Source organism: Uloborus diversus, chromosome 2 (genome assembly GCF_026930045.1).
Source record: "Uloborus diversus isolate 005 chromosome 2, Udiv.v.3.1, whole genome shotgun sequence".
Taxonomy (NCBI): domain Eukaryota; kingdom Metazoa; phylum Arthropoda; class Arachnida; order Araneae; family Uloboridae; genus Uloborus; species Uloborus diversus.
Window position 1 is genome coordinate 95918655 of NC_072732.1, and position 27606 is coordinate 95946260.

At 31.8% G+C, this 27606-nt stretch overlaps 1 protein-coding gene across 1 annotated transcript in view; it reads left to right on the plus strand.

Moving 5' to 3' along the window:
• Positions 1–27606, plus strand: part of LOC129217183 (uncharacterized) — a 55631-nt gene that overhangs the window by 22103 nt on the left and 5922 nt on the right. The window contains exons 4-14 of the mRNA XM_054851446.1: positions 7001–7236; positions 9200–9354; positions 11161–11339; positions 12526–12602; positions 14118–14232; positions 15220–15338; positions 16369–16559; positions 17759–17823; positions 18997–19152; positions 21074–21131; positions 21238–21448. Of these exons, the coding sequence (XP_054707421.1) occupies positions 7001–7236; positions 9200–9354; positions 11161–11339; positions 12526–12602; positions 14118–14232; positions 15220–15338; positions 16369–16559; positions 17759–17823; positions 18997–19152; positions 21074–21131; positions 21238–21448 (1562 nt within the window). The remainder of the gene's footprint in view (positions 1–7000; positions 7237–9199; positions 9355–11160; positions 11340–12525; positions 12603–14117; positions 14233–15219; positions 15339–16368; positions 16560–17758; positions 17824–18996; positions 19153–21073; positions 21132–21237; positions 21449–27606) is intronic.

The window sequence follows — 27606 nt, forward strand, 5'->3', positions numbered from 1 at the left end:
TAAAACTTATTTTTCTATCCTTATTCGAAAGAACACCATCAAAGAAAAAACTTATTTTAAAAGGAAAAAATCTGTTCTTTCAAATGGTACAGTAAAACCACTCCTAACGGATACCCCTCTTATATGTGGAAAACTTTTAATTCCCCGATTCCAAGGCAAATAGCATTATTAAACTCCTGTCCTGTGGACACCCCTCTATTGTGGGCAAAAACATTTGTCCTGTTAGTGTCCACATTAGAGGAATTTTACTGTATTAACAAAAAGAAGATGTGAGGTGATAAACTTGATCTACAGCGCTTTGAAAATAAACTATTTTTCACTTGAACGGTTTTGATTTCCACTTTGGATGACAATACATTTTAGAAAATATGCTCCGAAGCTTAGAAATTTATGCTCCGCAACTGTAACCCATTAAAAACAAGTATTTTTACAATGTAATCACAAAGTACAAGCCTTGGTATATTTTTGTTCAGATTTTATGACAACCTAAAATCCAAGAAAAAATCCCCCCCCCCCCAATCCCCATGCTTTTTCAGGAGTTTACACGCATGCTATAAAAAATCTAATGAGTTTAAATTTCCAAAAATACTTGAATGTATTAACAGCTAATTGTACTTTAAGCACCAAAAATTTCAGGCTTCCAGTGTGATAAAATGTTCTGTAAACTTAGTCTAAACTTGGTAGTTTGACACAAAAAACTGATCCGCCATTTTGAATCACATTTTTCGGAGATCCTAGATCCTCAGGATTTGGATCTAGGAAGCTGAAAATTTGCATAGGTTAGTTTCAAATTCATTTCTACAACTCTATAAAATTTCATTCAAATCGGAGATGGTCAAGTGGGGACCCCTATGTCACTTGACATGGAACTAGGGATTGCAATACTGGTATTTCGAGCAATTTTACATTTTCGTAATAGGGGCATTCCAAGGTATTTTTGACATTTAAGTAGAGTCCGTAATGTGACCTTTTTTGCCATAACTTTTTAATTTACCGTTTGATTTGCAAATTATTTTAATTTGAGCTGGTGTGTTGGTAGGAAAAGATCAAAATAAAATAATATGCTAATCAAACAGTAAATTAAAAAGTTATGGCAAAAAAGGTCACGTTATGGACTCTACATAAGTGTCAAAAATACCTCGGAATGCCCTAATACCAGTATTTGCTAAGGAAAATACCGGTATTTTCGGTATTAGCTAAAAATAACAAATAGTTTTAATTCAAGAATTTTCAATTTAGCTTATTAAGTATCTACTTATATTTTAAATGTACATATATTTTTCTATGATACAGAACCGAAATCAATCTATTGATGTAAAAATTTAGCTTAAAAGCATGAACTAATAGAATATCATTAAACAAAGGTATTTTGTGCACCATGCATTTATTTTTTCCATTTCCCTGATCGCCCATTTTCCCTTTTGGGACAGTTATTTTCGAGTGTAATTTTGAATGCCCCCCCCCCCCACTTTGTCCAAATGAACAATTTATTCAAACCATGAATTCTAAGAATGATTTATGTTTTTTTTTTCTTAAATGTTTGTTTCAACTGTACTAAATTTTGACAAAAACTATTTCTTGTTAGCATTACAAACAGCAATTTGTTGGCTTCAGTATTGGTTTGTTGTACCTTCTCGCTATTTGGTTTCATTCTTGGCACGATAATATTTAGAAATTATATATTGCCTTGAAAATTTGCACAGAGGAAAAGCATATATATGTTCCATGAATTCAAAGATATTTTCAGATATTTACATAAATATAATTGCAAAGAATTTTGGAAAAAAAGCTAAAACGAATAAGAGAAACAAACAAGATCAAATTTAGTCAAGTTTACCGTAAATTTCAAACCAAAGGGCTAATAAAGAGTAAACACAAACCCCTCCTGTTCAAGAGAAAATGATGTTAATACTAGAAAAGTATCTATCGTCTCTCAGGAAAGAAATTTCAACTAGCTAAGGGGTCTAAGAACCTTTAACCTTCAAAATTTTTGATTTTCTGGAAAAAATAAATGTTATGTGAAAGAAACACACACACACATGCACAAAAGGGTTTATCCAAAAATGATTTGCAACCGACCAAATTTTTTGAAAATAAAATACTTTTAGGCCATTAAATTAGAGGAGATGTATCACGCATTGTTAACAGTACCACCAACCTGCGTGAATTCAGAAAGAGTAGTTTCAACTGTAGGAAAGTTGAGCACTAAAATGAGTTCCGGGCTTAGAGATTCAATAGATGCATTATGTTTTTTACTAGTATTGATTTTTTATTATGACATTTGTTCCTTCATTTAATATTTGTTCACAATACCTTTTCATAATAATACAATTTTTGTACAAATTATGAAATGTGGCAATGAAACAATATGTTTTCAAGCAATTTTTGAGAAATTTCAAATTCTGGTATTAATACCGATATTCCGGTATCAAGTTTTAAAAATACCAAATACCGGTATTGAATTTTTGATCTGGTATTGCAATCCCTACATGGAATAAATGACTTTCTGTATTTGCTATAGAAGTAACAATAAGTGAGAAGGCAGAAAAAGGTCAAAATTTTCCATTCATTTTCTGAACGTTGTTCTGAAGTTAGATTTTAATTGGGCTGAAAACAACGCAATTTGGATATTGTCTTTATTTTGTCAATTACATCCAAAAATTTTCTTTGTAACCATATTTTACAAATACAAATACAAATACAAAAGTGACGACCAGCAACAGGCTCTGGGCCCAGCTAGACTGGTCCTAGTCAATTTACAATCCCCAGTGAAGATCAATGGCCCTCTTAAAACTGTCTACTCCTTTGCTCATTACCACCTCTTCCGGTAAGCTGTTCCAAGGTTCCACTACCCTGCTAAAATAATAATTTTTCCTGATATCCATGTTAGCCTGAGATTTAAATAGCTTAAAACAATGACCCCTTGTCCTGTTTTCAGTGCTAAACTTTAGCCCCGTAACATCATTCGTTTTAATAAATTTAAACAGCTGAATCATGTCCCCTCGGTCTCTTCTTTGCTCAAGACTACATTGCCTTCTAAGTCTGGAATCATAATCTAAGTGGGAAAGTCCACTTATTAACCTTGTAGCCCGCCTTTGAACCCTTTCCAATACATTAATGTCTTTCTTAAGATAAGGAGACCAAAACTGAACAACATACTCCAAATGGGGTCTTACTAAACTTCTATATAAGGGCAGAAGAACTTCTTTAGATTTGTTTGAAATAGATCTATTGATAAACCCAAGCATCTTATTGGCTTTGTTGCTAGCAATGCTGCACTGTTGGCTAGACTTTAAATCCTGACTTATTAAGACCCCCAGATCAGTAACTTTGTCTGCCTGACTAATGACTGAACCTTGCAAATAATAACTTGTACACTTATTTCCATGCCCTAAATGTAGCACTTGACATTTCCCAACATTAACAGCCATACCCCATTTGTGTCATATATTTTCACATTAATTTTGTAATTACTTATAAATATTTCGAACTAGCTTATATAGCTAGGTGACACACTACAGGGTGTTCTGTTTTGGGAGAGAATAAATAAATAACAAAAATGATTATTTATCGACAATTAAAACAAATTTCAGGGTGGCGACAGATCAGGGAGATCAGGGAAAAGTCAGGGAACTTTATCACTCAGGGAAAAATCAGGGAAATATCAGGGAATTTTGAAAAAATAACAAAAAATCAGGGAAAATTGATCAAATGAAGAAAAAAAAATTTTTTTTTCCTTGCAAAAGGAAGTACTTTGATTCCCTGCGAATTTTCTGCCTATTATTTGTTTTAAAAAAGTAAAATTAACAAGGTGCGATTATACATTGCCGAATATTTGTGCATCTTTTTTCCTCAAGGTCAAAGTATTCAATCTTAGGATGAGCTTCCTAAGATTGAGTATGTGTCTGTAAAGTTGTTTATTTTACTTAGCTTGAATTTTTCTTCACGCATTCCATGCTATGTAAAATAAACAACCCTACAGGCAAAGAGGAAGCCATCATTAATGACTTTGCTCCCTTGCTTTTACTCATTGTCTTGAAGTAATTAGCATACTGTTATATCATAATTTCAAGAAAGGATCTTTGTTTTCTCAAATTAATTTAATTGATAAAATTAATTTGACTTAAAATCAAATTTGTTTTTTTGTTATGTTATTATTCCCTGTTACTTCAGATTACTCAAAGGGATTTTTTTTTCAGACTTTAAAAACTCTTTTATTTTAAAACCATATACATATATATTTTGAAATTAATAATTGTTTTTGCAATGTTGTTTGTAACTAAAGTAATCTAAAATTTTTTTTCGACAACTAATGAAATCATTTGAAACCGAGTTGTGTACATAAGTAAATATTTTTCTTATTTTTTAATAGTTAAAATACTGTATTCATTCATTAAAACCTAAGTTCTTAATTAGAGAATAGCTCAATATGACTGGTTGTTGAAAGATTTCAATTTGTTTTACATAAATACGTCTATTCTGCCGTGTGTCGGTAAAGGGCAGAAACTGCAAAGTATTCCTTTTTATTTTTGCATTTTTGCCATCTATGGTACGTTACCTTTATGGTACAAGCTCGCTTAGTTGGTTTCCGCTGAAAAAAAGGCGAGAAAAAAACGTCTAATTTCAACATTTTCCCATTGTTAGTACTGAATCCACTACACATTTCTTCAAATATCTCGAAAACTAATTTCTGCAGATACTGCTGTTTACCTGCACACGGTTCAGTATTTTTTACGTAAGTAGAACTACATTGCTTCTTTACTTTAACTATCACTTGTTAATCTTGCAGTAACAATTATACTGCTTAAAAGTTCAGCTCAAGATTATTTCCATTTAAAATTTTTAGTTTCATCATGATTAGATATGCCTTTAAGAATGGTTTTAATAATTTCTCAGAATTCTTATGTTAACTGGTTCCTGGAAGTAAAGTATTTGTTTTAGATTTCCTATAATATTTCTTTGTCGATAATTTAATAACTATTTTTACCAAAAAAAGGAGCATCTTTTCAAAATATATTTTTAATTAACAGCTTAAACCGTTTTAAACCCTTCATTTTATTTAATATGCAATGCTTTTCAGGTAGGGTTTAGAAAGGAAACCATTATCATTGGTAACGTAAATCAGGGAAATTTGGTGAACTTAATCAGGGAAATCAGGGAAATGTCAGGGAACTTTTTTTTCCAGTTCCTGTCGCCACCCTGAATTTCGCACAGGGACGCTAAAACTCTAAGCACGCCCCTGTCTTTATGTGATGGAAAAAAAGAGCTTTTTCAAAAATAATTTTATTTGTTCATATTAAAAGCAATGAGAAAAATACCAATAGTTTTTTTTTTTTTGTAACTTTCATTAATTAATTTTCTTCCTGTAGTAGATTTTCAAAAATCCAAACACTGGAAAATCCAAACTGATAATCAGGAATATTTTTTTAAACGTGAATTATGGGTAAAACCCATACGATTATTCCACTTTGTATAAATAAGATGCATTTTTTTACCTTTGTCTCTCCATATTTCAAGAAAATTGATGCTGTTTATGATTTGGCCATTCGCTACGTTAGTCCCAATTTTCGAGGGTCTACTGTATTAAGGTTTGAAAACGATTAATTGACTTAACCTTAGTAACAAAAGCTAAGGCTTCAATGTTGTTACTAAGTTCCTGTTATTCTTGTGAATTTTGGGGAGGGGGGGGATTGCAGGGATCTTCATGATTTTAAATTTTGTACCTCTCTAGCCCCTCAGAAGACAGTTTTAATGACTAATATAGTACTCTCTTCCCCCTCCAAATAAAAATAATGGAATGACACTGTCAAAAAGTGAAAAAAAAATTGAGGGACACCATATCCAAAAAGTGGGGTGTGTAGCTAGAAAACTATGGTCATATTTGTATTGAGAGGGTCATTTTACATAAGAATCAGCAATAATTATGTCAGAAGCATTTTGAAAATAATATTATTAACAGTTGGTGATACAACTTCAACCTTTCTTTAAATGACGACACAGTTCTTGAGAAAAACACTGGAGATGTATTTACAACTATTTACAAGAAATATCGTTAACAACTGCTAAATTAACCATAGCAATTAGGCAAATATCGATTAACACCATAAACTCAACAGTAAAACACGTATTCACATCAAAATGCACAAAAACACAGCCTAAAGGGCTTCACAAAACAGAGCTAATACACTCTCAGCACAACGGCTCAGTCGAGACTGACTTTTTATCACTCGTCACGGCTATTATAAACATCGAAAGAGAGCCTCTCAAATATTCCAGAAAATCCTACAGCATTCTACTACTTTCTCATTTCTTTCCATTCACAAATTTTATCATTCAGAAATGAGGAGACCGTATACTTCAGCCGAATGTTAGGGGATTGTATGTACATTACATGAAACTATTTACAGGTTACGTTACTAAGACAATTTTAGATGAAATATAATGCCAAATTTAGCTAGATTGCAACAAATTAATCACATACAAAAAAAAAAAAAAAAGCTATTTACAGAATTTGTAACAATATTTTGTTGCCCAGTGTTGTTAAACAATTTTAAATTTATGTATTAAATATAAGTAGAATTCAAGGGCTTGGGGACACTGCACACAAACATAACTGCACTTGTCTCAATTTGTTGATGATGCAAAGTCCTATCAGCCGTTAAGATTATATTTCTCCAAACAAGATAAACATTATATGTAGCTTCGCATGCACAAATCAGAACTCGAGCCAGGTGGACATACGCTCTTGCGACTCTTAAATAGGTTGAAGTCTGATATGCCTGTACCCAAAGGTAATGAAAAAAAAAAAAAACTTTAGTTATTTTTGTGTGACCCTAAGCCCCCGAATTTGAAATGTATGTTTGAATGTATGAACATTTCAAAATCTTTGTAATAATATACATAGTCAACTTTATGACACAAATAACTTTGTACTGATAAAATTCTTAATAATGTGAATGCTGCTTTCCATGTTAATGTATTTTTTAATTTGATGTTTCAGTTCTCAGTTTCTTGTAATGAAAGTTCTTATCATTGGACACAGTCTCCTATTCATAAACAAATGCCATCTGAAATTGGTTCCTCAACTAAAACCAAAGAATGTTCACCCCTCTCTGCATCCAAGTTGAAAGGTGATTCAGCTAATATGAAAGAAAATTATAGTTCAGTGTCTCTGCATTCAAAGATGAACAGTCTTAATGTGTCTGAATCGAAATCTAAAGCTGCTGCAGGAAAACAGTAGGTGATTTGAAATATAAGAAATAGAAAATTTTGTACTTTCATAAAATAGTTAAGTTTTATGTTGAAATTTTTAAGCAATGTGCGGGATTTTAAGTGAAATGTTTACCTTTGTGCTGTAAATCAAAAATGTAATGAGAGTTAAAATTGCACAAACAGCAATAAGAACATGAGCAATACATAAAATAAATGAATACTGTTCTGCTGAAAAGTAAAGTAAGAAATAACAACGTAAAAAAGCACAAATTGCAGATTATTGCACATGTGTTTCGGCGTTACAAGGAACGCTTTTTTCAATGCAAAAAGTAATGAGCTTACGGATAAAAAGACATCCGACAAAAGCCAAGAGCTAGATAAGCAAACAACTTAAAAGATAAAAATAGCGGATTAACCAAAAACCAATGAGAAAATCATAAACCAATAAAGAAACAATAGGAATGCAAACCAAGGGTAAGAGCTCTCTCACAGGCACAGTTCAGCCGAAAGAATGAAATTGGACAAAAATTAAGCCAAAGCTAAAACAAAAAGAAATGTAAATAACCTTGAATCGCAAGAAAGAGAAAAGCAGTAATCTGCAATTTGTGCTTTTTGATATTGTTATTTCTTACTTTAACGAGCAATACATATAACAAAATTTTTTTTCTTAACACCATTTTTTTTTTCGCAAAATGATTTTTTTTAAAAACCAGAATTGGATTTTTCCTTCCCCAAAATAACCTTTACCATACCAGTGTGAAAAACTAGTAAACACTTCAAAAATTCTATAGAAAGCTAAAATTTCGATTGTAGAGCTCAAATTAACCTGAATATTCTTATAGTAAGTAGTGAGAGCAGAGTACATTTAGAGTTTTTGCTCTAGTAGCCTTTGTTCAGCTCCATTAATAAAATGCCATTTCATCCTGTACATCTAATATTTATGAAATAAACTAGCAAAACCCAGCCACATTTAGCTATGACTCAGTCTGTTGTTAATTATTATTGGGGAAGTTGGTAGAAGTATTCCACAGTGAATATAGATTCACTGAAAAAAATAGAGTACTCAATTTAATACTCTATTATGTGCTGCTCCGGCTCGGATGTGCAATAAAATGAAAGAAAATAAAGAATCAAAATATTTTTAGTGAAAATGATTGTATATGAATAACAATTGTGTATTTGTTACACTGGCATAAGTTGTAAAGCCAAACATTAACATTTATTTCTGTTAAAGAATTGTTGCATGAACACAGAGCAGCGCTGTCAATATGTGCAAGGTCGTGCGAAGCACGACGTCGCCAGAGTCAAAAAGGCACCAAGCTCTACAATCAAAAATGATCCAAATAGGAGGAAAAATCTCCAACCAAAAAAATAAAATTCAGCTTTTCATTATATCTAACGATAGTGGCGGTGAAGAGATTAGAGTGGTGTTAACTTTGATAGTTAAAATATTGTCTTTTCTAAAACTCATTATCAGAGGAGCTACTGAACTCAAAATAACGTCGAGACTGGAAGCAAAAGTGTACACTGCATTCCAAAAGAAATATTTACACATTGTGTTTTTAATAAATTAAATGTGAACACATATTTTTTTTCTTATTATATTTGTCTACAAAACCTCACTCCGGGTGTAAATTATATTTTACCCGAACGCCACTGCCTAAAGGCGCTCAAAAGGCATTTGCACGACGGCATCAATCAGGCTTGGCGCCGGCCTGCATGAACATTTTACTAAGTCTTAAAACATACCAGAAATAATTTGTAAGTTGTAATTCCAGTTTATTATTTAATCCAAAGCTTTTTGATTTTTCACTTATTTCTGGTAAAGAATTGTTGCTTGAACATTTTAATAGTTTTTGAAATACAACAGAAGTTATTCATAACTTGCCATTCAAATTTATCATTAAATTCAAAGTTATTTTAAACTGCATTTTATTTCTCACTTAATTTTTATCCAGTGTTGCTGACCTGAATTTTTAATTTTTAGATCACCAAATAAGAATAATGTTAAGAAAATCAACTTGTCAAAGGAATCCTTATCAGATAATTGCATTTCAGAAAAATTAAAAAATATTAAAAAGTGTTCTCAAGATGTGCCCCCAAACAAAAAGTATGTTGGTCAAACTTCTCCATCCCCTGATGGTAAGTATGCCTCGTTTGTTCATTTTTTGTTCTTGGTTTTAAAAAGTACAGTGAAACCCTGATTTTATGTTATTTTACATTTTTTTTAACCCAGTCCCTTGAGAAATGTAAAATTGGGGTTTCACTGTACTTCAAAGTACTTAACTAAATGTATCTAAAATCTGGGTTATTCCATAATTTTAAACAGAAGAATATAGGAAGTTAAGAGAGAGAGAGGGGAAAAAAAGAACAACACACTTGTTAAAAATAAACTTTGCGATTTTGCTCAGCATGATTTATACTGTTCTCTGTTAAGGATAAAAAATATTAGAAACTAATAGCAGATACAGCCAAACCTCCCTTAACGGACACTCCCCGTTAGCAGACCATTTCTGAATCCCCAGATTCTTGAGATAGGCGTATAATGTATTTCACTCCTCGTTAGCGGACAGTAAATCAGCCGAGTTTTGTTTTATTTTTCTGTGTCTGTTAAGCTTTTGCTCAGCACTGCTTTTGTGGCAAGCATTTTTTCTACTCCTTACGATGTTCTGGGGCTAATCAGTACTGATGAGCGGGTTAACACCACTTTTTCTCCGAAAATAGGAGTCATTGAAGTCGAACTGTCTAGTCAAAGCTTATGAAAGTTTTGTTTTCATTTCCTGTATGAAATTTCAGCAAAAAGCAAAAGAAAAAATCTTTCCCCTTTTACACAATACCTTGCTTTATCAGTTTGCATGGGAGATAAAAAATACTCTCGTGCAACTTAACAGCATCCCAGTCCTCCCCCCCCCTTTTCCTACCAGATTTTGGGAGACGAGGTCAGTGCCGCGTCCTTTCCTATCATCAGATGCTGATGAGGAATTAGCACAGTATTGCCAGATTAAGTGCAAAGTAGCCAACTGCGCTACAATTTACTATGATCTAAAACAAAACAGGTGCTGAAAATCAACGACATTGATTCCATTGTGCTTGGCTGGTTTTGTTCAGCTAGAGGAAACAATTTACAAATGCCTTCCTATTTTATTTTCCCAAAAGATTCAGCGGATTATTTACTTATTAGTTAAGTTCACTTATATAAGCAATACTCATTAATTTTATTTAGAACTATACACTGTATGTGTGGATTTAAAATACAGAATTAAAATGCCATCCTAAATTCAGACTCCCCAATAGCGGACATTCCGTTAACGAACAAAAACTTTGTCCCTGATGGTGTCCGATATTGGGAGGTTTGACTGTATTTAGATACTGCTAATCACTTTTAGAAATGCTATAAAATAATGTATGCCTACTTCTCCACATGCAAGAGAAAACACATACAATAATTGATGTGCTTGCACACATGCTTCCGTTCATTTCAATTTTATCATTATACAGATAAGGGAAAATTAAAGAGTTACTGACTTTTACCTTTGTTTCTGCTGTATTATTTTGTAATTATTTAATTTTTTTGTTATAAAATTGTTCAGTTTATGTAAAAATGACCCCCTTTATTCTATTTTAAAAGTGTAAATACTCAAAAGAATATCCTTTTGAGTTTGAACTTCAAACTTGAACTGCATTTAAGCTTCAATCTATCAATTATTTTGAATGCAAAATAATTTCTTCTATGGGTGCTTCATGTCAATACTATAAAAATATTCTCATTATTGGTCTAATTTGGCCAGGATACATCAGTGATGAATACTTCTTTTTCTTAATGTGCATTTGGTTGTACATTTAGTAATACAAAGTCCTTTGGTGCAATTAATAATTTTAAAAAAATTGGAGCAATTTATAACTGTAAAAATTTAAAAGAATTTTTATTATTTAATGTTTTCGTTTCAGCTGCAAGTATGAGCAGCCAAGAAGACTCCTTGCTTGATATAATGCACATAACATATAATGACATTTGCAAAGCTACGAACAATTTTGATGATAATCGTATTTTAGGAAAAGGTGGATTTGGAATCGTTTATAAAGGGGATTGGAAAGGAACTTCGGTTGCAATAAAAAAGCTGACACCAGTAAGTATTATATCCAGTTACACCAAGTAAGTATAATATATACACAAGTTGTCTAAAAATATATTTTGTATCAAAAGTGGACAAAAAAAGAAAAAAAAAAGGAGCATTTTATCGTTTTTTATTAGTTAATTTTATTTCATGCCCCAAAATTTATGTTATTATTAAAAGTCAAAGATAGTTCTTTACCAATTTTGTTTTTAAGGAGTCTTCAATTTTCTTCACACTCTTATAAAAGCCTTTGATTAGTGTAAATTCATTAAACAGAGTTTTATAAGCAAATGTTTCCACGAATTAGGAAAGATTTTAATTTTTTTACATAATTTTTAAAAGTACTAAATAATCAATTAAATACAAATCAATTGATAGAGAACAAAAAATATCAAGAAACAAGTTTGTAGTTTAATTGGGAAACATGTTTTAAAAAAATATTTTCAGGTACAACCACATTAAAAAGTAAACTATCATACACAATGCTTTTTTTTAAACTGTCCATATCACCTGCAAAAGTACTTAATCATGTCTACACCTTTTGTTGTGCATTCACAAATTCATTTTTCTATTATGTGGTTGTGTGAAGAGTCAGTGAGTTAAAGGCAGTGACTGATTGAAGGAAGTAAACTGAAGGGTAAAATCAGTTGAAGTTTTCTTTTAGGCTTGTGATTAAGCACTTGGAATATGTAATTAGAGGGGGGAAGGGGGAACTGCAATCAAGCCACCTTGTGTTAAACACTCTAGAAAATGAAAAGTCATTTTTCAGTTTATAAATTTTGAAAAAATATCTGAATTATTTTTCAAAAATTCAGTTTCCTCCATTTTCTTCACAGGTTTAACAGTAAAGCGATGTAAAAATGTGTTTTTACTTGCGCGTATCAAAAGGCAGAAGATCTATTCTATCCTAAACTTAAGTGCTAATGTGGGCAGCAATTAAATGAGTAGTTGAGGTAGATAAGGTTGTGAAAATAATAGAGTAAAAAGTTCTTTATTAATTTCATTATGAACTGAGCCAGAATTTTAAATTCTATCTGTATGTTTTTTATGCATTGATTGCAAATATCACTTTTTAAGCTCATTTCATAAATATTTAACTAGAATTAATGTTTCCATCTCTTCCATTCTTTCATGATAAATTTCGCCCCCCCCCCCTTCCTATTTTTTTACATTTGAATAAATACTGTTTCTTTTTCAGAGAAATAGTTCTGATGAAGCTTCACAGCATGTAGTGAGTTTTAAGCAGTCACTAAATGAACTTAACGTCTTAAAACGGTAAGGAAAAATACCGAGTTTGCTTCATTTATTCGTGAAGTTCATATTTCAAAATAGGTTTTAGTTAATAGTATATGGTAGCAAGTTCCTTGAAGTTTTAAAATCTTGTATTTTTTACAATTTTATTTTGTTAATTTTTCAATTTATCTCTTCTTTTTTTCTTTCTTTGTTTTGAGTTTTTGTAAAATGCTCTTTTTAACTGCATCAATTGCACAGAATATTTCCAAAGTCTATTCCTATGTGTAATATGTTTCTAATCCGCTTTGCATCTTCATGTTTGAGTACAAACTCTTTGTAGGAAGAATGCTATTGCTATTTCATTAGAGAGAGAGAGAGTTGCTGAGAGTGAAATGTCAAAAAAAAAAAAAAAAAAAAAGAATAAAATGTTAAAAAAGTAATATTTTAAACTTCCAAGACAGGAATAAAAGTGCAAGTTCAGATCCATTATCGATTTAAACTGTGATTTGATTATTACATTGCAGCTAATTAGTTTCAAAAAAATTCTTTTACTTTGCTACAGATCTGATATTCATCAACTTTTTAACTTTTATTGCTGTCAAAGATTTAGTTCAAATGTACTACATTTTATTCTTACTTCTTTTTCTGTCTTTCTTTCTCCCCCTCTTCTGCCCTTTTTTTACCCATGGTTTCTCAAAGGCTTTGGTAGCTTTCTGACTATTTGAATCTAGCAAGAGACTAACAAAGCATTAAAACATAAACTTTCATGCAGAAATTTGATTTGTGCACTGCCTACGTTGATTTTGCTTTGTATTTCATAGCATGTTTAGTTCTTTTCGTTTTTAAAACAAAAATCTGTGACTGTTTCAATGTTATCAGGGGTAAAACATTTGCTCCAATTATGCCAAACTGCTCCAATTTTGAAAACTTGCTATATTCTGCTCCAAAAGCTGAGATTTGCTGATTTTGGTCCAGGGTGCACCAAAAATTAAAAAACCAAAAGTTTTGTTTTTAAAAACTTGTCAAAATTGCTCGTTGGATGTCAATAATTTCTACGTTCTACCCCAAAAACTGAAAATTGCTGGACATTTACGCCGCCCTGCAGTCTAAAATGAAAAACGGAGGCTCATTTTTAAAAGCTTATCAAAAAAGTTTGCCAATGGGAAGAGAATTTCTTTCAATTTTTAGCAACAATGTCGATTGTCAAAAATTCATAACTATTTGATTCAGTTCAAAGTTGCCCTCCATTTTTTTTGCCAAATCTCCCTCTCTCCCACTTTATGATTTATTTCTCCCAATTTTTTATTATTCTTTGCGATTTCCTTATTTTAAAAATATTTACTTAAAGTTGATAATGAAATTTTTAGCCACCGATCTTATTGTTTTTAAATTGTTCGTTTCAATATTTTACAATGTGAGTTGATAAAATTCATGCAGTGAGTGTATTGCTGATCTCTGTGTTGTTCAAAAAAAATCTGTGTTCTGGTATTTGTTTATCACATTTTAGTTTTTTCCCCCCCTCCATTTTAATTTTATTTTTTCCCTTTTCTCCTTTAGTTGCCGCTTCGATCATATATTACCATTATATGCTGTTTCTTTAGATGGCACATTTCCTTGTTTAGTTTATCAGTTAATGGTTAATGGATCATTAGAAGATAGATTGTTGTGTAAGGTTTGTACTTAAAATTTATTTTTGTTTGTTTATTTATTTATTTTTTGTTGTACCATTAATGTAACTGTTTTAATCATCAATGTTTTAAGATTTGTATTTTGTTAACATTGGTGCTTTGTGTTTGATGTTTTATAATTAATCTGAAAAAAAATTTGTAGAAATTCAGACATAATTAAACTGCATCATTAATCAATGATTGCAAGCGACATCCATGGCATTGGGAAGAATTTTTTGTAATTAAATATCTAAAGAAATAAAAGTTCCACTGGAGAGAAGTTAACATGTGCAGGGGATAAAAAAAAGATCGCTAACTAAAATATGTAATGCTACCATACTTTTCCCTCTATAAGTCATTGATTTAAATAGCTAAGTTATAATTTTAAATATCATTAATTCACCCTATGATAGCGGAACCTGGTTGAAGAAGAATCTTGCCGATTTTTTGTTTATATTCTGTTTTGAATTTAGTTTTCTTTTGATTATTTTTTTAATGATTTTTAATTAATAGACTTTATTTTTTGCGCTATTTCTATGAAGTTTATTTTTGGGGGACTTATAATTTAACAAGGACTAACCTAGCAATGAGTAGATTTTAGCACTACATTAGTAGTTTTAAGCTGCAACATTATGTTACAGTTAGGCTCCATTAAATTTGATACTTGAGGAGACAATCAAAGAATTTCAGCAGGAAATCAACTTGAAAAGGATTTAAATAAAAATAATTCCACTATTTTCATAAAAATAGGCTTTTTACCATCTTGATGATAATAATAAGAAGACAATGAATAAAAGTTTACAGAAAAGGAATATTGCACATTATTTTATCACATTGATTTAAATTATATGATCTGCTGGTTAACTTAACAAATTATCAGTACTTTAAATAATCATTTTACTATTTTTGTTACAGATTTTCTTTGTATGGAATGTAATATTTTAATTATTTTTATAAATATTTTCTCCTGATTATCAATTTATTTTCATTAGAATAAAACTCCTCCTCTCACATGGTCTCAAAGAAGTCATATTGCAGAATGCACTACAAAAGGTTTGAACTACTTACACACTGCACCAGAAAAACCTCTCGTGCATGGTGACATTAAAAGGTGTTGTATATTTTGCATTATTATTATTTCAATACACATTAATCAACTATAAAAGCCCAACACTGAGTGGGGAAAAAATGTAGAGCATCAAAGTTTGCGTTATTCTTGGATGTGAAAAAGAAACAAAAAGGCAAAACATTCAAATCAACTTGATTTATTCAATATCTAGTGCGAATTTATGTGCCGTTTGAAATTCATTTCAGTACATAAACAATCAAGTTTTCTTGCAAAAGTTACCTTTTCCAATACATGACTAATGGCATGCCAGAGTTGCTCTAATGCAACCAAGAGGATCTAACTGCCTTGGTAACATATTCAGACCCAATAGCTCAGAAATAACAATTTATTCATTATTTAATTAATTAAGATGAACTTATCTTTTAATAACAACTAAGAAGATGTTAAATAGCAATCAGCACATTTCAGCTCTTGCTCTTGGCAAAAGAGGTGGTGATCTGTCAATTAAACTCCCCTCTTTAATATCCTAAACTATTAAAGGAGAAAAAAAAATTGCTGATAAGAATTTTCTCAGATTTTGAAGGTCAAATGGTTGGTTCTGCTACTAAAAATGGGGGAAAAATAATAATAAAAAATAAATAAATAAAATCGTGACAGTAAATATTAAAATAACTGCTTGAAACTTCAAGATGAGTGGAGTAGATTTCAAGTTAATGAATGAAAAAAAAAAGATGTTACAGAACGTTTACAGCAGTTTGGCAGCATCCAAAAACTTTGATATAAGCAGAAAAAATAATTAATCAACGTCGTTATCTAAAGTATTTAAGTATATTTAGCCAAAAAAATTGATAATATTTGTAAAAATCATTGTATTGCCTGAAGTATTTCTCAGTTTTATTAGTATCATTATCCTATATAGACAATGATACTTTTGAAAGATCACTAAAAATTCAAGAAATTGGTTTTCAAGTTGTTGACACTCTGTTTATTTCTGTGAATTTCTTTCTTAGTATCATTGAATTTTCAAAATTGCCTCCCCTTTCTCATTTGCATATTTAAATGAACATTCTAGTGCTAATATTCTTTTGGATGCTAACATGGATGCTAAAATTGGAGATTTTGGATTGACAAGAGAAGGACCTGGGTGTGATGTAACTCATGTCAAAGTTTCTAGTGTTCATGGGACACAGTGTTACTTACCTCCTGAATACTTAAGACAGAGACATTTGTCACCTCAAGTCGACATCTATAGCTATGGTATTGTAAGTAAAACATATTTTATTTGATTCAGTATATTTTCGAACATTTTATGCTGATGCCTCATTCAGAATTATGGGGAAAGTTGGTAATAATTGTGCATTGGCACAAAGTAGAAAAAACATCATAGCAAAACAATAGTATTTTTGTTGTACGAAAAATATTGACCATCATTGTATATACTGCAAAATAGGGAAAAAAACTCCTTATCAAAACCTCAATCTTTTCTCACAGTTAGTCTATAGCTTCAAAAAATAGTTATTTATACAAATGAAAACTAGTTTTTGTTGTAAATTTCAAGATGCTAAAACAAAAGCAAATGAATTGTTAATCTTATTGTTTTTTTTTTAATATTAGGTTGGTGAAAAAAGATTTTGTTTCATTGTGAACCTTTTATGCAAATTTTCATTTGTTACAGTACAATACAAGGGCGCCCATATAGGGGGGCAAGGGGGGGGCTCAAGCCGCCCTAGAAATAAGAACTTTCTTGCTTTTAGTGCTTTTTTTCTTTGCAAAATGTATGAAAATTTCTTTTCCAGCCATTAATGAATAAGATATTAAAAATGTCAAACTTTAATGTCTCTAATCTGTACTGAAATCAGTTTCCATGGGGAAAATATTCTGCTAAATCATTTGGGAAATTTTTCACCCCCCCCCCCTTTAAAATTTTGCATATGGGCGCCCTTGGTACAATATCCCCTTAACTAAAGAAAAAGCTCAATCAAGTAGGTTAGAAGATAAATAAATGCAACACATGATTAAAGAATTCTGTTAAAAATAAAAAAAGTAACTGAAGATTGTCTTCATTAGACTGAAATATTTTCCTCATCATTACATTGCTTATTACTTTTGTCCTTTTAGTTTAAGTGAACTTCTTCACATATTAAATGATAAAAAAAGAGTATAAATCATTAACTGATTAATAAAAAGATATAATTCACTAAAGACACTGAGAAGTTTGTTCTATAAGTTTAAAATGTATTTTATTCTTCAAAACCCCGAGTTCTACTTCATATTTGCACAAAGTATGAAGAGAAAGAGCTAAATTTATTTTAGCTTCTCTCTTCAAATCAAACTTATGTAATTGTTTATGTGTTAGTGCAATAAACATATTCTTGCAAAGTGGAAAGATATGTCAATTTTTTATTAGCATTTTAGTTTCCAAAATTTTATCAAAGTATTTGAAATTTAATTGTATTTCAGGTTTTTACTGGAAATTGCAACTGGATTAAGGCCATTTGATCAGAAGAGAGGTGAAGCAAAACGCCTGGTATTGGAATTTTTTTCAAAAATTCTGTAACTTACTTTTGTAAGCAACATTGATGTATAATAGTAAAATAGAATTGTATCAAGGCACATGAAAAAAAAGAAAAGAGGGGGGGGGGGAGAAAACAAGAGGGGAGAATCGCAATATGTGAATTAAAAAGTAATCTACAAATAGGATTTTATCATAATTTACTTGACAATGATTGTTAGTTAAAAGTGTTTCTCTTTTTCATATTTTGTTTGTTTTTAACACTGGCATCAAATTCTTAGTATACTTTTAAAATGCTGAGTTAAACAGTCTTTAGTTCTACTTTAAAACATTAGCATTTCAAAATGTGTTTCCCTTCTGCAATTAGCAGTTCATGCATGATGCAGCTTCCAAAGTTAAAATCTGAAAACAATTTATCTGTTTACTGTCCTAACCTTTTTTTTGGGGGGGGGGGGGGGGAGTGTTAGTGAATGCAATAATTCCTATAAATGATTCGAGAGTAACAAAATTTTGCTTTATTATTATTATTTTTATGCTAGAAAATTGCCCGTCAAGATATGATGGGTGAAAATTGCTTCTACATTTGAACGAAGCAATTGCCTGTTTGTTGATATTTTTATAGTTGAAATTTTAGCCTTAACTCTAGTGGATTAACCCTAAACTCAATAGATAGTGTTCATCGTTGACACCTTTTTCGTTTCTTCATTCTCCTAAAAGGAGTCTTACCAGTAAAACAGTTAAGATACCGGATCCAGCTCAGCCTCATCACAATAAAGCCTTTTCCTGCTTGTTAAACATATTATCAAATTATCAAGCCGTGGCGGGAGTTTCATTGTTGATGAGGTCAGAATCGTTACTCAATCATTGGCTATTATATCGTCGCTAAAATGACGAATGGGCGTATCTCACTTTTAAGCATTTTGCAGAAAACCGATTTAAAGATTTCCATTTTATTGTATCGCTTGAGAACTATCACCAGACTATAACTTTTTTACTAGTTATTGCAGAGATACGCCCATTCGTACCATAATAAAATCAACTTTGGACATTTCTGTGGTGGTCATAACTTACTTTTTGATTTTTTTGAGATGTGCCCATTCGTTGTTTTATCGACAATATATATGAGGGTATGCAGTTATTAAAATTGATTATGTTTTTTTTGTAACAATTCTTTAAATACTGTTTTAGGTTGATTACGTGGAACTGTATCGAGAATCTGGTCGGCTAGACAATCTAAGAGATATAAAAGCTGGTGAGGAGAAAATGGTGTGGTTTGGTGAATTAATACAAATAGGACATGTGTGTAGCAAGTTTGACAAGAAAAAAAGACCTCCAATGCAAGAGGTGAAGTAATTACATATTAATAGAGTAATGTTTTTATTGTATATAAATTTGTGTAAGGGTTTTACTGTGATTTTAAGAAGTTTTTTAGTGCTTAATCTGCACTGTTGCCAATTTGGGCAGGACAAACTTTTTTATTGTTGGCAAAAGGTAGGATAAAAGAATATTGGTAATGAAAAATTTATGCATCAGTAATTTTTTACATCAAAAATTGAATTATTCTTTGTATTAACCTCTCTTTGATTTAACCAATCAATCTCTAACTTTTATTTGCAAATTTTAAATATCAAATGCTAATTAACTTAGTACCAAGTTTACTATCAATAATTAAAAATCAAGTTAATCAAGTTAAGCCATTTTGCATAAAAATCTCATTATATCAAATCTTTAACATCTCTTTAAAAAAGATTGATTTCTCTTCTACGGTACAGTAAAGATGTATGCTTAATATCGAGGACTTTTAAAACTTAGCAAATAATCCAGGTACTTTAAAAGCTTTTGCTTTTCTTATACCTATTTTAAATGTGCAAATACACCTACAATTGCTCTTTATAGTTTTTGCTCACAATGACGTAAAAGTTGTCCTGAAAGTAGATGATTAAAACGTTCTCATTAAATCACTAAATTATTATCAAAATGAATGCATAAATACATACATGTAAGCCATTTGTTGTAGATTTTCATCAGCTCCATTAAAAAATCACTAAATATAATTAAAAAGTGCATGAAATAAACTGTGTAAATTTTTTAAAAATAAATACCTTTTACCCTGTTTTCTTTTGAAAATAATTTTTCAATATTGATTTACACTTGCAATATTGTTGTTCAACAATGTATTTTTGTCATTACTAAATCTTGAAGGAGCTATAAAGAAAGTAACAAATCTAATCGTTTGCATTTGAAAGTATAAGTTTTGTTCCAGAAAAGACTGAAGTCAAAAATTGCAGAAACATAAATATTTTTTGATAAACTTGCGATCAAAATTTTGTTCCCTGCGGTTTTATGTTGTCTCCAGTTCATTCATGATTTTTCTGCTTTAATGTGTCACATAGCAAGTTCCAGCTATCTTCAGAAAACAAATACACTTAGCGGCAAATTCTGGTGTTACAGTTTTCTATGGATCCTAATTGGAACGTTTTGCCCGTTTTTCTGTGCTTTGTATGAGGATTCGAACTTAAATAGTAACAACTATTTCTTTACATCTAAAGCGCAAGTCATGCGAACCACAAGTTTTACCGCCTTTTAGTAGAGTCACCAGCATTGTTTACAACCCATTTCCTACAATGTGGAAGTTGTAGAACACCTGCAACGGCACTTGTTCTGTTTCTGATAGTTCAAATGGAGTGGTCTACTGCTACAAGAATTTTTAGAACAGTTCTGAAGCAAATGCTGCAAAGTGGTTTTCTCATCTTAGGAATTAAGTCAAAGTCCAGGACATAAACCTTTGTGGCTTTGATTTAATTCCTAAGATGAAGTAACCACCTAATTTGCTTTAGAACTGTTCCAAAAATTCTTGCAGCAGTAGAACGCTCCATTCAAACTATCAACAGAACAGGCACTGTTACAGGAGTCTTAGGACTTCCACTTTGTTAGGAACAGGTATTATATAATGCTGGTGACAATATTGAAGGTCTAATCTTTAGTGATATGCATCACTCTTATATTAGAGGTAAATAAATTGTAGCAACTATTGAAGTTCCAACCTTTATATGATGGTGTTGGTAAAGAATCATAAATAAAGTACTCGACAGTTTATTCACTCCAATTTCACAATTGAAAAAAAAAATATAGTAAATTTCTGGCATGTTTTGCTGATTCACATGGGGTTTTTGTTTCTCTCATTCTCATGTAAGATGCATCTTGTTTTGTTTTTATGAAAGTGTGTAACAAACATTTTCTTACAATTGCATTTTTCTCCCTTCAGGTTTTAGATCGCTTTGAGAAAATAAAGGCAGAGATATCAGTAATGGATAAGATCAGGCGTTAGTATTTTTGAACTTTATTTTCTTATTAACTGCTAAGTTATATTTATTTTCAATCTACCACTGTAACTGAAAATCAATGCATTAATTTTTAAATTAAATTTAGGCATGTCTAATGATAGAGGAACTTCTTTAAAAAATAATTTGACTCCCCTGGAACTTCAAGTGTTTTATGACCTGCAAAATAACGCCAGTAGTGCTTCAACTAACAGCAAATTCCCTGCGACATTACAGCAAAATGATGTCAGTGAAACTCCTGTCAGAGTAGAAAAATCAAAAGATTTAGACTGTGTTAATAGTAATTCATCTGCAATCAGGTAAAAAAAAACTGACTTAATTTTTATTCCATTGACCGTTTTATGTTTTAATGCAATTGTTTTATCAAATTAAATAATATAGCGCCTTATGTCAATCATCACTACAGTGTTTGTTGTGAATGTCTTTTGAGATTAACACTATTGCAAAGAAAAATTCATTGCCGTTTCCTGTATAATTTAACATCATTGTTTTCATCAATCTCATTTCATGAGCAAATATATTTTGGCTAAAAAATGTTTTATTAATGCTGGGTTTTTTGTATGGTCATTTTTTGCATCTTTTTTTTGGGGGGGGGGGGGGGGTGAGGATTTAAGAAAAAGTTTTGTTTAACTAACATACAGTTAAGTCAGACCAAACAACGTAAGTAGAAGCACAAATTTGTAAATTACAGCAGACACGTGTTTCGGCGTTACAGGGAACGCCTTTTTCAATGCAAAAATAATGAGCTTATGGATGAAAAGACATCCGACAAAAGCCAAGAGCAGATAAGCAAGCAGCTTAAAAGATAAAAACAGCGGATTAGCCAAACACCAATGACAAAGTTATAAACCGATCAGGAACCAATAGGAATGCAAGCAAAGGTCAGGAGCTTTCGCTTAGGTACGAACCCAGAAAGAAAGAATTCAATTGGACAAGGATTAAGCCGAAGCTTAAACAAACAGAAAAGAAATTGTCAGTAACCGTGAACCGCAAGAAAGGAAAAGCAGAATGGAAAACCATGAAATAAGATAAACAGAAACAAAAAATATTCGAAAAAAGGAAAAATAAAGATAAATAGAAGAAAATTGGGGGGGGGGGGTGTCAATCAAGACAAAAAGGCAAAAATAAACAAAGGAAGATAGATAAAAATGAGTGGGGGAAAAAAAGGGGGGGGGGGGGGAATGGGGAAAGGACAGTATTAAAGATATTGGAGCCAAATGTTAGAAAAATATGGAACTGCACTAAGATCGTTAACTAAGTTAGAACTGTTCCTCAAAATATGAAAGGATTCCCAAAAGTCAAGATCTGATGAATTGGGGCATTTTTGGATAATCTGAAAAGAGTTAAAATCAAAAGAGTGATTCGAATCCCAACAATGTTGAGCAATACTAGACTTATTTAATTGTTGTTTTTTCACATAATTTTGATGCTCTTTCAAGCGAATTTTTAAAGCACGCCGAGTCTGTCCAATATAGGCAAGTTTACAACTACAATTAATTCTATAAATTCCACAACAATTAAGAGGGTGAATAGGATCTTTAAGAGAAGAGAATGAAAGTTTATTAATAGGAGAGAACACCACCTGGAATTGGAAACGTTTTAGAATCTTAGCAACCTGATAGCTTACAGATGGAAAGAATGGCAAAACAACCAAATTCTTTCTGATGAAGGTTCGGTTAAGAACATTAGTTTGGGATTTATTTGAAAGTTTTTTATAAATGGAATCAATCAAAGTTGGCGGATAGTCTCTATCAATTGCCACAGCTTTAAGATAATTAAGTTCCACTTTAAGAAGTTCCGACGAAGAACAAATATTAATTGCGCGATAAACAAAAGAATTGAAAGCAGAATATTTTTGATTTGGAGGATGAGACGATAGTCTATGAGGAGGTAAAGAGACAGCAAAAGGTTTGCGATAAACAGTAGTTTCGAAACCAATTTCTGTACGAGAAACAAGTACATCAAGAAATGAAATGCAATTATTCCGTTCTTTCTCACAAGAAAACTGAATATGAGGATCAATGGAGTTTAAAATAGATAAAACCTCATCACTCTCAAACTGATTCTGGTTCATTAGAACAAAAACAATCATCAACATACCGAACATAAAATTGGAACTGCAGTTTTTGGAACAGCTTAACCTCAAAATAATGCATGTAAATATCACTAAGAATGGGGCTAAGTGGGTTACCCATAGCCAGACCATCTAACATAATATAAAAATTCCCATTAAAAACAAAAGAACATTGTTTAAGACAAGTACGGGTAAGGAAAATTAAATCCTCAATTTCCGTATTGGTGAAATGAAATTCAGAAAGTCTTCTACGAAGGCATAACAATGAACCCTCGACGGGAACGTTCGTAAATAAAGAGTTAACATCAAAAGAAGCCATAAAAGAATTATTTGGAACGAAACTATGAATTTTTATAGCTTCTAATATTGACTTTAACTCGAAAATTTCTAAACCTGTATTTGCTAATACTGTTAGCCGTTCTGTTAAAGACTTAGTTTCGAATTCTGATCTGGTTGTTACCAAAGCTGACAAGGGTGGCCAAATTGTTGTTCTTGACAAATCATCTTATGTTGATAAAACTAATGATTTGATTTCTTCTGGGCCATATGCTGAAATTTCTAAAGATCCTAGTGATAAAGAGTTAAAAACTATTGCATCTGCTGTTAAGTCTGTTCAGTCTATTCCTTCAAATGTTAAACGCTCTGTTGTTCCATCTATTGCTAATTGTGCTAGATTTTATGCTTTACCTAAGGTGCATAAAGCTGGTATTCCTTTCAGGCCGATTGTTTCCAATATTGGTACGGCTTCGTACAAACTTGCAAAATATTTAGTCTCTGTGTTTTCTCCCCTTAGGAGTCACAATTTATTTACCATTAAAAATTCTGTTGAGTTTGTTAAAAAAATTCATAGTTTCGTTCCAAATAATTCTTTTATGGCTTCTTTTGATGTTAACTCTTTATTTACGAACGTTCCCGTCGAGGGTTCATTGTTATGCCTTCGTAGAAGACTTTCTGAATTTCATTTCACCAATACGGAAATTGAGGAATTAATTTTCCTTACCCGTACTTGTCTTAAACAATGTTCTTTTGTTTTTAATGGGAATTTTTATATTATGTTAGATGGTCTGGCTATGGGTAACCCACGTAGCCCCATTCTTAGTGATATTTACATGCATTATTTTGAGGTTAAGCTGTTCCAAAAACTGCAGTTCCAATTTTATGTTCGGTATGTTGATGATTGTTTTGTTCTAATGAACCAGAATCAGTTTGAGAGTGATGAGGTTTTATCTATTTTAAACTCCATTGATCCTCATATTCAGCTTTCTTGTGAGAAAGAACGGAATAATTGCATTTCATTTCTTGATGTACTTGTTTCTCGTACAGAAATTGGTTTCGAAACTACTGTTTATCGCAAACCTTTTGCTGTCTCTTTACCTCCTCATAGACTATCGTCTCATCCTCCAAATCAAAAATATTCTGCTTTCAATTCTTTTGTTTATCGCGCAATTAATATTTGTTCTTCGTCGGAACTTCTTAAAGTGGAACTTAATTATCTTAAAGCTGTGGCAATTGATAGAGACTATCCGCCAACTTTGATTGATTCCATTTATAAAAAACTTTCAAATAAATCCCAAACTAATGTTCTTAACCGAACCTTCATCAGAAAGAATTTGGTTGTTTTGCCATTCTTTCCATCTGTAAGCTATCAGGTTGCTAAGATTCTAAAACGTTTCCAATTCCAGGTGGTGTTCTCTCCTATTAATAAACTTTCATTCTCTTCTCTTAAAGATCCTATTCACCCTCTTAATTGTTGTGGAATTTATAGAATTAATTGTAGTTGTAAACTTGCCTATATTGGACAGACTCGGCGTGCTTTAAAAATTCGCTTGAAAGAGCATCAAAATTATGTGAAAAAACAACAATTAAATAAGTCTAGTATTGCTCAACATTGTTGGGATTCGAATCACTCTTTTGATTTTAACTCTTTTCAGATTATCCAAAAATGCCCCAATTCATCAGATCTTGACTTTTGGGAATCCTTTCATATTTTGAGGAACAGTTCTAACTTAGTTAACGATCTTAGTGCAGTTCCATATTTTTCTAACATTTGGCTCCAATATCTTTAATACTGTCCTTTCCCCATTCCCCCCCCCCTTTTTTTCCCCCACTCATTTTTATCTATCTTCCTTTGTTTATTTTTGCCTTTTTGTCTTGATTGACACCCCCCCCCCCCCAATTTTCTTCTATTTATCTTTATTTTTCCTTTTTTCGAATATTTTTTGTTTCTGTTTATCTTATTTCATGGTTTTCCATTCTGCTTTTCCTTTCTTGTGGTTCACGGTTACTGACAATTTCTTTTCTGTTTGTTTAAGCTTCGGCTTAATCCTTGTCCAATTGAATTCTTTCTTTCTGGGTTCGTACCTAAGCGAAAGCTCCTGACCTTTGCTTGCATTCCTATTGGTTCCTGATCGGTTTATAACTTTGTCATTGGTGTTTGGCTAATCCGCTGTTTTTATCTTTTAAGCTGCTTGCTTATCTGCTCTTGGCTTTTGTCGGATGTCTTTTCATCCATAAGCTCATTATTTTTGCATTGAAAAAGGCGTTCCCTGTAACGCCGAAACACGTGTCTGCTGTAATTTACAAATTTGTGCTTCTACTTACGTTGTTTGGTCTGACTTTACTATTCAGCACAAAGGTATTTATTTATCTAACATACAGTTACCTTTAAACCATACTTTTAAAGTTTTAAACCATTTATATTGTTTTTCAAATCAAAGTTTAAACCATTTGATTTAATTTTTCATTTGGGTCCAAACACCAAAAAAAAAAAAAAGTAGATTTTACTGTCAGTATTTACTACAGCTCCTTCAAAATAGTCTCAACTGGTTATGTCTTTTTTTTCAAAAACAAATCCAAGCATCTCAAAACTTTTGTTTGTATGAAAGGTTTATAATACCGTTAAACCTTATTAGAATGGACTTCAACAGAATTCGTTCATAGTAACCGGAATTTTGTGTAATTGAATTCAAGCAATTTATGGCAACTAAAACAGGACTGAACATATATTTCATTGAAAAAAATATTTCATTGTATTGGTAATCGCTGTGAAATTTTTGCGTAAATCTACTGACCTTAAGGATTCTTTTATCTTTATAAGACTTCACTTATACAAATACAAAAGTGACGACCAGCAACAGGCTCTGGGCCCAGCTAGACTGGTCCTAGTCAGTTTACAATCCCCAGTGAAGATCAATGGCCCTCTTAAAACTGTCTACTCCCTTGCTCACTACCACCTCTTCCGGTAAGCTGTTCCAAGGTTCCACTACCCTGCTAAAATAATAATTTTTCCTAATATCCATGTTAGCCTGAGATTTAAATAGCTTAAAACAATGACCCCTTGTCCTGTTTTCAGTGCTAAACTTCAACCCCGTAACATCTTTCGTTTTAATAAATTTAAACAGCTGAATCATGTCCCCTCGGTCTCTTCTTTGCTCAAGACTGTACATTTTAAACCTTCTGAGTCTGGAATCATAATCCAAGTAGGAAAGTCCACTTATTAGCCTTTTAGCCAGCCTTTGAACCCTTTCCAATACATTAATGTCTTTCTTAAGATAAGGAAACCAAAACTGAACAGCATACTCCAAATGAGGTCTTACCAAACTTCTATATGAGGGCAGAAGAACTTCTTTAGATTTGTTTGAAATAGATCTATTGATAAACCCAAGCATCTTTTGACTTTGTTGCTAGCAATGCTGCACTGTTGGCTAAACTTTAAATCCTGACTTATTAAGACCCCCAGATCAGTAACTTTGTCTGCCTGACTAATGACTGAAACTTGCAAATAATAACTTGTACATTTATTTCCATGCCCTAAATGTAGCACTTGACATTTCCCAACATTAACAGCCATACCCCATTTATCAGCCCACTCCATAATATGATCTAGATCCTCTTGCAGCTGATTTGCTCGTTCTTCATTTTCTACAGTCGCCATAACTTTGACATCATCAGCAAAACAATTCATGTTCCCAGAAATATTTTTGTGAATATCGTTCATAAAGACAATGAACAAAACAGGCCCTAACACTGGTCCTTGAGGAACCCCGCTTAAGACCTCACTCCAATTAGAATAATTTCCCCTTACAACTACTCTTTGTTTCCTTCCGATCAGCTAGTTTTTTACCCAAATGAAAGTTTTCCCTCCTATTCCTATATCAGCTAATTTGCTAAGTAGAGCAACATGCGGTACCTTATCGAAAGCTTTTTGAAAATCAATGTAAACAACATCTACAGGCTTCTTATTGTCCAAAGCCATGGTAACTTTGTCATAGAATTGTAATAAATCAGTTGCACAAGATTTACCTTTCCTGAAACCGTACTGAAAACTAGTCAATAGATTATTAGTCTCTAGAAAATTTACTATCTTAATTTTCATCAATGTTT